We start from the raw sequence: 9,748 nt of genomic DNA, 5'->3' as shown, positions 1-9,748 counted from the left end.
TAACTTTTTGTTCACGTATTTAAAAAGAAAGAGGTGGCCACTTCAGGAACAAAGTGATGAGAGGTGCGATATTTGGCATCAGATGAAGAACCAGCAACAACAGCTGTAAAGCAGTCCTTGCTAGGTGACCCTAATGATATCAGAATTTCACAATCAGGATGCTTTGCTTTCACACAAAGATAAAAACTGGGTCTTCCTTAAGCATTAAAACCACACTATATCCAGTTGTTTTTGTGACACACAGGAGGCAGTAAGCACAACTGAGGGTGGTGTTTCTCACTTTCTGGTTTAGGCTATCTTTAAGCTACAGCTGGCCCATTAAGTTGGGCTGAACTACAATGCCTGCATCAACAGTTTCAGGTTAATTTGCTCCTCCAGTCAGCAAAATGCTGTTTCCAACCCAGCCTGAAATGAACCTGGCTGATGAAAAAGCTCAAGCTAAACGCATGGAGCAGAGGTTACAGTTTACACAAAACTAATGTCTTCTGTTTCAGCATTGGAATACTTCATACGCTCATAATAACTAAAGACATTTAAGCATTTCTTGAAGGAATTAGCTTGAATGACAACCATTAAAATCTACTTAGTCATTTGCTTACACAAAACATTGGAAAAAGTTGCAACAACTTGCCTGGAAACTTATCAGGTACATTTATTAAGGAACAACATTCAAAACCACAGATGTTATATTAGTATTTTTGAACTTCTATATAAAATAAAAAAACTTGTTTGACTTTGTCAGCGTACTTGTATCTGCAGGTTACAACACCTGGGGAAAGATCAGTACAGAGAATTTTGTTAGTATCTTCCAAACATTTAGCCATCACAAAATTTTATACAAGCGTAACACACAGAAGACATACCTGCTTCCAGTCTGAGCGAGTTTAACTTCCAATCATTAACACATTTTGGGTCAAACAGAACTACTGTATTACTGTCAAGGCTACAGGTCTTTCCAGTTTCCCATTAAGATGTTAAAGTGTACAATAAAATAATATCTGCACATAAGCTATGCTTCAAATTTCAGTAATTTATGTAATCTAAATTTGAAGTTATGCATACTTGTGTGGGCACACTTACGTGACTTCATAACAGGATCAAGCCAAGTATCTGCCAGTCTACAGCTGGTTTTTAACACCACTGCCTATGAGCTTGATTTAAATATATTCAGATTTTTCAAACTGCTGTCAACAGGACTGGGCAGAAATTTAGCTGAACTACCAACTCCCTGTAAGAGTTTTATTAGAAAAGTTGAGATTGACAGGACAAGCCTGAATCTTGCCCATCATGTGGAGCCTACTACACGAGTGATCCAAACGGAACAGTTTCAGATTACACAGTATTATGAACTTCTTGTTGCCATCTATAAAAAGTGGAGGTAGCAAAATGAAAATAAGGTTCCTCAAGACAACATTGTCAACAGTTCTATAGTGCTACTTTTACCTCAGTTACTGGTTCATTTTCTCCTGTATCTTCTTTAAAAATCTGAATAATGTTTCAGCCTGAAGAAAAAAAAAGTTGAGACAGATTTAAAACTTTTCAGTAACCTGTTGAGTGAACAACACAAAAAAGCAGCAACTATTCAGAAGTGTCACTTTGATTATTCTTAGCTAATCTGAAACACAGGTGTAGCAAAAGATAGCAATCATCCACATGCCAGATTTACTTGAAGTGCGATTATAACATGCAGTTCAAATTCAAATAAAGGACAAATCACAAGATTTATTCACATTTTTACAGACTTGCTTGGGAGTCTTTTTGTAAATTCTCCCCATCAGACTTCGTAAATCGTTAAAATCTCACATTAAAAATACAAAGTTTTTCAAGTACCACATAAAGTTACCCAGTTTAAAAAAAAAAAAATTACTGCTGAGTTATTACAGCTCCTTAACCCCTGACCACAGCAGCAGAAAAAAACCCCAACACCTCTCCCTTCCCACAAAAAGGCTAAAGTTAAGCTTATGCTAGTCAGACATCAACCACTGAGTTCGAGTTCCACATAAAAACTAGGATTTTACAATCTAACTGCAAGCTGGCAATGTCTCACAATAAACCATGAAGTCTTGCCACATGCACTACCCAGCACGTGCAAGCCTTCAAACCTCACTGAGCCTGAGCACTAACCACCAAATCACAGAATGGCTGAGGTTGGAAGGGACCTCTGGGGGTCATCTGGTCGCCCCGCCCCTGCTCAAAGCGGGGCCACCCAGAGACAGCTGCCCTGGACCATGTCTAGAAGGCTTTCGAGTATCTCCAAGGATGGAGTCTCCACAACCTCTCTGAGCAACCTGTGCCAGTATTCAGTCACTCTCTCTCCAAAGATGCTATTCACCCTGCCTGTACAACTAGAACAAACCCATGCCAGATACAGATGTTAACACTGAAGCACAGATCTTCTTTTAATCCTCTGAACTGATTTTTTAATGGGGAGAGCATCCAGTATCTGGCTTTTTACATCCTAGTTTTTTCAGAAAAGGACAATGACAGTTTTGACAGGGATGTCTGCAGCAATGTATATTTTATAATCAGACAATAAACAAGGCTCATTCTCTAGAAGGGAAAGCCTGCTCTGCACTCAATTAAGTCATCAAGTGAAATTCAGATCACAAACTCAAACCTTTTAATTTACCAGTCACCTGCCCCATCTCACAGATGTTATCTGGGATTACGAACCTAACTTGGTACATACCTAAACAACAAAGCTTTGCCTTTGTTATTCGCTACAGAGAAAAAACCACTTCTGGGAGAAAAGTCCATAGATTGAGCAAGATAAATCTGTTTTCTTCTGAACACCGGGAAGTTTGAGAATACAGTATATGAAGGAATGTGCACCTATTGAGAAATAGGTCATTGGTTATAACAATTAGGAAAAAGCCACTAAAATTCAAATTAAAGTACAAATTTAGAAGTGAAGGTCAATGTTAAGTTCAACTGTTCAGTTATACTCCTATCCTACACCACTCTATCTATAGAGTTCTACTGGAGAAAAGGTGCAGGGAAGACATATTACGAAGCCAGTTATTGCAACTCATTTATTTTTAAGTAATTGCATCTAAGCAGTAAAAATAGGCTTCCAAACCCTCAGATTAATTCAATAGTTCCACTGTTGGCCAGAATTCCGACAAGTCTGGCAAAATTTTTACCACCACACAGTAAGACCGTTACAGTTAGCAGCTATCGAAAATTCACATTTGTTGCTGAGTTACATTTATAGCACTGAAATAACGGCATTTTAAAAAGAGAAAAACAAACGGTAAACTAGACTATAAGATGTTATTTTCAGAACAACTTCCCTGAAGAAAAAAAAAAATTATTTCCTTATAACTGTACAGTATCTTGTCCTGATCTGCTCAGTCTAACAAATTTTGCAGTAAACATATCTGCTCAATATCAGTTTTATTATGTCACCAGGATCATTTTTGATCAAGATACAAAAAATCTTGTACTAAAGAAGCTGAACATACCAATTTGACAGCCTCATCAGTTTCACAGGAAGCCACTGCCAAAATTTCCGTGGTGGGATTGAAGGTCACACATGTAGCAGATGTAACTAGGTTCATTATAGCTTTAACTGGTTTAGGACGGTTTTCTTTGAGACAGACATCAGTAGTATATAAATTTACAACTCCAGAAGCTGAACTAAAAAAGAAATTAACAAAGACTATACCAAGAAGTAACATTTACAGTACATATTACCTTGTTATCTATAGCCACCATTCAACTAAAAATGTAATTTCCAATTATTTACTGGAGTTTGTAATAATATTTTGTTTGGAGCTTGATTTTGCTTTGGAGTTTATAACAATATTTAGTGGAGGGGTTTGGTTTTTTTTTATTATTTTATATATAAGAGATACACTTAACTGTGGAGAGCCTTGATAAGACAATCTCTTACATAGAAGAATTCAAAGCAACAAGCGCTTGGCATCAAAAGATTATGAAATAATTTCAAGCTGTAGAGTAAATCCACTTAAAAATCCTCTTCTGCAGTGGGCTATGAAAAGGCACACTGTACTTAAGTATTTGCTAGTCTCATTTAAAAATATTGATACGCTAACTGAAGTCACATCTCATTAAGTATACTTAGAGAAACACTTTCAAGCTTGTGGCTTTGACTTGAGGGATCTTTTCAAATGCTAACATGCTATCTTGCAAGAGCCAAATTAGGAGTATAGGAAAGAACTAGAATACGGGGAAGACCCTGAATCAACATTTGTACTACAGAAATTGTGATTTCAGTGCTGAACCCATATATAGCAACAGTAATACATTAGGACTGATACTGGTATTAGGTGTGTTATGGTATTTTAGATATACACAGAACAAATTAAATTCTTATCATAAAACAGGCAATATTCATCTATTCATCTCTACTCTAATCTTATTAAAGCCAAACTTATTGCATGTTCCTACACTCTCACCAGCCACCAATAAGTTTACTCTGAACCCATATATAGCAACAGTAATACATTAGGACTGATACTGGTATTAGGTGTGTTATGGTATTTTAGATATACACAGAACAAATTAAATTCTTATCATAAAACAGGCAATATTCATCTATTCATCTCTACTCTAATCTTATTAAAGCCAAACTTATTGCATGTTCCTACACTCTCACCAGCCACCAATAAGTTTACTGAAGAACTTCAAAATGAGATAGGAAGAAGTTGTCTAATCCAAATCACTTACCCACATGCCACATACTGGTTATTTTTTGAAACAGCGATGCACTTTCCTTCCAAAGAACCTTCATCTTCAAATTTGTGTAGACACTTTCTGCTTCTCACATCCCAAATGAAAACTTCACCTTCCTCTGGTTGCAGAATAAAGTAGAAGATTATAGAAACCGTATGTACAGAACACATCATTTGCCCATTTTTTTAAAATAAATTTCATTACATGAAAACTATTAGCTCATTTACAACTATCAAATATAGGATATTTTTAAAAAAACAACTAAAGGCATACCAAAATAACAGTTAACTCCATTCTTTAATGATTGATCACTTGGTTGTATTTTTAGGCCAGATACTGGCATAAAGTCTTATTGTTTTACAAAGATAATTAAATGACTTATAAAAACTTACGCAATTTAAATGGAATTATGACTAGTGCTGTTACAGAGAATACTTACTTGAATAGCTATATATTTTACTGCTGTCTGGAGTGAAAGCAGATGCAGTGCATCTTCCATTTACCTTCATAGTGCCAATCAGTTCCTTTGTCTATAGGATGAAGAACAACAATGGTGACAATGATTCTGCCAAAAATCTGTTCCATACTCCTGTTCCACAAAAATCTTAAGTTAGCTACACTGACATTAAAAGAACAGCATCATTTTCAGTGCCTACAGACCAGAGCACAAGCTGATGCTCATGAGTCCATGATCAATTTATTATTGCACAACTACATCTAGTTCAATAAACACTCATTTTCTCCCTTGCTGAAGGGTCTTCATTATATAACGGAACTGAACTTTCTTTTTGAAAAGTATTTTTCCTAGTAAAAGTTTAAAACAAATCCAGCTGCCATCATATGGCATTTTAAAATTTAACTGAAAAAATTCTATATGTATTATGAATCACAGTACATGGCATGATTCATGAACACGGTACACTAGCATGCACTAGCGCTATTCCAAAAAAAGCAGTCCTATATTTCTTCCGCCCTCAGATGCCTGTTTCCATGCTGAGGCCATTCCTTTTGCCAGCACAGCGTTCATGCAATCAGCCAAAATACAACATTGACATACAACTTTTTCCAGTGACAGCTTAAAAACCCATGAAACTCTGGCCTTAGCTCCACCAGTCCCAAAGAGAATAGTCAGAAAAAAATTCTCAGACACCCCAAAATAATTTTCTAAAGCTACAGTTGGTTGATTCAGCACCTCATTTTTGAAGGCTGTCACAGTATGTGTCATACCTTTGTTTCAACTGAAAGCTAGATTGCTTTTCAGACTAAATATAAGCAAGCAGATTCAAAAGGAAAAAGGTACCAAGAAACTGAAGCTACATGAACCATGAAGAGAAACTACCTTCATTGACAACAAGTGAAGGTAACCTGAAGTTCCAGTGAGAAGCATAAATGATCCATCTGGAGAGACTTCGAAGTTTCTGAGAAATCTTTCCTCCACACCTTCAGAAAGAGATTCAAACTTCAAATTGGCATAATTTATTCTTTTTCCTCAACATTCAGAGGTATGATGAATATGAATAAGACCTGACTCCACTTCAGCTTTTCACTTCTGTAATATACTGTCACAGTAAAGCTACAACTCAACCTTGTTTACGTGTGACAATTAACTTTTAATATCCCAAACAAACTAAAGCTAAAGGTACTCGAGTAAAGATGCCTGAAGACAAGTTAAAAATAAGACCTCCAACAATTTACTACACTTCCTTTTAAACCAAATTCATATGCCATCTCTATTTGGGACAGCTTCAACTATGCCCAGACACTTAACAGCACTGTAAAACGTACCTCTTACTTTCTGTATAGGAATAATACTTCCGCTCATCATGTCATACACAAAGAACATTTTATGGTGAGTACCAGTGGCTATAACTTGTTCTCCATCAACACTGAAACAAGCCTTATAAATTGGAAAACTCTCTAAATAGATGCTCTGTATTCTTGGATTCGTTATACCATCAACCTTCAAAAAAAACCAGATTATCATATTAAGGAACATACCAAATACTTTTGGAACATACCAAATACTTTTACATAGAAAATTCATATCAACTACCCAGTACAAGAGACTTAAACAATAAGAAGTACACCAGTTTGAAGCATTAACGTCTTCCTCTCAATCTACAAATAACCTGGCTCTAAGCTCCTCACCCTATGTATCAGGCAGTCCCAGCCTTCCTGGATATACTTCATACCTCTTACCCTTTCCTGTCTTGCCCATGCTTTGTTCAAATAATCACTTCTATGGTGCTTCTCTAAACAGAAACGTTTGCTTCACTGTTCTTTCCTGCAGCCCTGTGGGGGTGTCAAATTCGACTTCGACCATTTCACTGATACTGGGCCATGTTGAAAGTTCATAAATAGAGTTACGATCTTTAGTTTTCAGAGGAGCAGGGTAGGACTGTCCCAGGATGAGTAGCTTCCTGCTGCAGTACAGTCTCTCCACTCCCAAAATCATTTCACAGCAATATTACAGTTTTAAGTGAAAGTGGACTGCTCCCCACACTACAGGCTTTACAATGTAAGAACAAAATAAATTTCATTAGTCCTCGTCACTGCAAACCTTAAAACCAAACATTTTTAAAAAGAAATCTTCAACTAAAAACTCTGATCTCTGATACAACGATGTTTGCCTATACTTTGTAAGTGGCTGGTATGAAGTCACAGATGGAAATTTCTTCCAACAAGATGCCTTCAACCAAGCAAATTCCATTGTAACCACAGACATTACAACCCCTGTGAGCACACCATCACAGAAAGAGAAAAAATAAAGTCTATCATTCCATTCTATCTCAGGCATACTTATAAAAAAAAGATTCCGTATTAGTGGCCATTTACACAGTATAGATTGAAATTCTTCACCTGAAAGAGTGACACAGATCGATCATGTCCAGCAGTCATGACTACTTGAGCAGACGGATGAAACTGCACAGTCACCAGTTTTCCATTAGCAAAACGTTCCTGATTAGCAGGCAAGCAGGTCCTCATCTAGGACAAAGATCAAGCAGTTTATAAAAAATACAGCTTACATATTTTTGCTTATGCTGATGAACAGCCAATTTAATTGTTCTTTATTCTACAAGACCAAGATCTCAAACCCTATGATGAACTTTTAGACAGCATGACATAAGCAGAACATACACACAGTAAGTTCAGTAAGTTGCTTCAATGCAGCAGTGTAGATATAAGATAAACTAGCTAGCCTTTCTACTGACTTGGAAATTAACAGTCTATGTAAAACTAGTTGCATTTTGACTCATCTGAAATAGCTGTAGAAGACAGTATAAAAAACATTAATTTAAGGCTGTCGCTTCTCAAAGACCATTTCAGCAGCCTCAAAGTTTTGGGAGAATTCCATCCTTCCTATGCAGAAATTAAAATTTCTACTACAAGATGCTGATTTAGAGTACCTAAAGTAATTCTTATGTCAAACAATACATCTCAATTCATTCTTTCATGCTTTTGTGATGTGAACTATCCAATTTGTCCAACTGTTTACTCTTTAGAGTTTCTAGTTACAGAAACAAGGAAATTCATATAATCGCTAATTTTTCTGCCCAAATAGCAATGAAGAAGTCAGACTGAGGTGGAAAGATAGGCTTGCCTTTACCTTCAAAATACCTCTTGGCAGGAACTCTGAGTTTGATATGAAATTGCCAGTCCTGCATAGCAGATCATCATCTTCATCACTGTCACCTAATTAAGACAAAGCACATTGAAAAGGCTAATTCCACAAACACTCCAACATCAAAACCTACAAATTCTTTACAGAAACAAATTAAATCAAAGCACACTGAAAGAAGGACGGAATAAAGCTGACTTATAAAGCCTATTATCACACTACTGAAACTAAGGAAACATCAAAAATAATTATTTTCTAAGAAGCTGAATAGGGAAACACAGAAACACTTATTAGAATAGTAATGGATTTATTTACCATCACTTGCAGTCCTTTTGGATTTCTTCCTGTTTTCTAAATTAGCCCAGGCAGGAACTCCTCCCATAGCTCGCTGAAACCTAGCAAGAAAAGGGTAAGGGGGGAAGAGGAAAAAAAACCCAACTTTGAGAAAGTAATTTCCTTCCATGCTTTAAGTACTTACAAGATGTACAGTCATAATTTTGCAGGATTACCTGCTCTTAGAACACTATGCAAATTTTTAAAAATTTCACTCAGCTTTCTATGTTTTGCTGACTTCCTGAATTGTGAAACTAAAGCAAAATTGATACCAAACATTAAAGCACTGTTCTTTGCAGCAACACACGCTAATACCAAGACAGCCCAAACACATGTGAAGTTCTGCTTTGCTATCTGACTATATTCACACTTCAAGCTCAATCTTATATACCATAATAAATTAGCATCTTCTATCATCCTATTTACAAAGCAATGTACCAGTATAAAAAATAATTCCCAAAAGACAAATTAGTTTATGCACCTCTACTAAAATAGGTATTAAACAAATTAATCTAGACAATGTTAATGTACATTTTATTTGCTATTGTTAGTATTATTTTGGATTTAAAAACAGGCCGCATAAATACAGTGGGTAAAGAGGAAATGTCATATAAATATATCTTATCTCATTTTAATAAGGTTAACCACAAAAACATTAATGAAACTCACTGTTCTTCAAGTCTTCTTTTTAGCTTTTTCTTAGTAAGCACCTTCTCAGCATCACTCTTCATGAAATCTTTCCTGTACCTATGGGTCATATCAACACTAGAGGGGAAAAACAGACAGAACATGCAGATCACAAACTGAAGCCACTTACAGTCACTCTGTAGTGTGACATGTAACTCCTACCTGCAAACTTGAACTTACTTTTCCTCAGCTTCATCATCTTCATCCACCCAGGCTGGCTTTTTAGACAAGAATTTACCTTTTGCTTCATTTTCTACTTCCGAATCACTGGAGTCTTTCTGAAGATTTTTCCTCTCTGTAGCATTAAGCTGAAAACAACCAAACAGACCATTTCAGCCCTGCCAGGGATCGGTAGGAGATGACAGACATGGCGGCGGGGAACAGGCAGGAGCGAGGAGCCGAAACCAGCAC

General features: G+C 36.4%; 1 protein-coding gene across 1 annotated transcript; it reads right to left on the bottom strand.

Annotated features, from left to right (window-relative positions):
- Positions 1-634: 634 nt before the first annotated feature.
- Positions 635-9,645, bottom strand: UTP18 (UTP18 small subunit (SSU) processome component homolog (yeast); the record flags this gene model as incomplete). The annotated part of the gene is made up of 13 exons (XM_009585970.1): positions 635-769; positions 1,444-1,502; positions 2,690-2,832; positions 3,465-3,639; positions 4,693-4,816; positions 5,138-5,228; positions 6,038-6,138; positions 6,484-6,658; positions 7,558-7,683; positions 8,306-8,391; positions 8,633-8,712; positions 9,320-9,415; positions 9,518-9,645. Coding segments are annotated over 12 exons (1,350 nt in total), but the record flags the coding sequence as incomplete, so codon positions are not given.
- Between the last annotated feature and the right edge of the window lie 103 nt (positions 9,646-9,748).

The sequence above is a fragment of the Fulmarus glacialis genome, unplaced genomic scaffold, assembly GCF_000690835.1.
Source record: "Fulmarus glacialis isolate BGI_N327 unplaced genomic scaffold, ASM69083v1 scaffold15150, whole genome shotgun sequence".
NCBI classification, from domain to species: domain Eukaryota; kingdom Metazoa; phylum Chordata; class Aves; order Procellariiformes; family Procellariidae; genus Fulmarus; species Fulmarus glacialis.
This window is presented reverse-complemented; position numbering and strand designations above follow the sequence as displayed.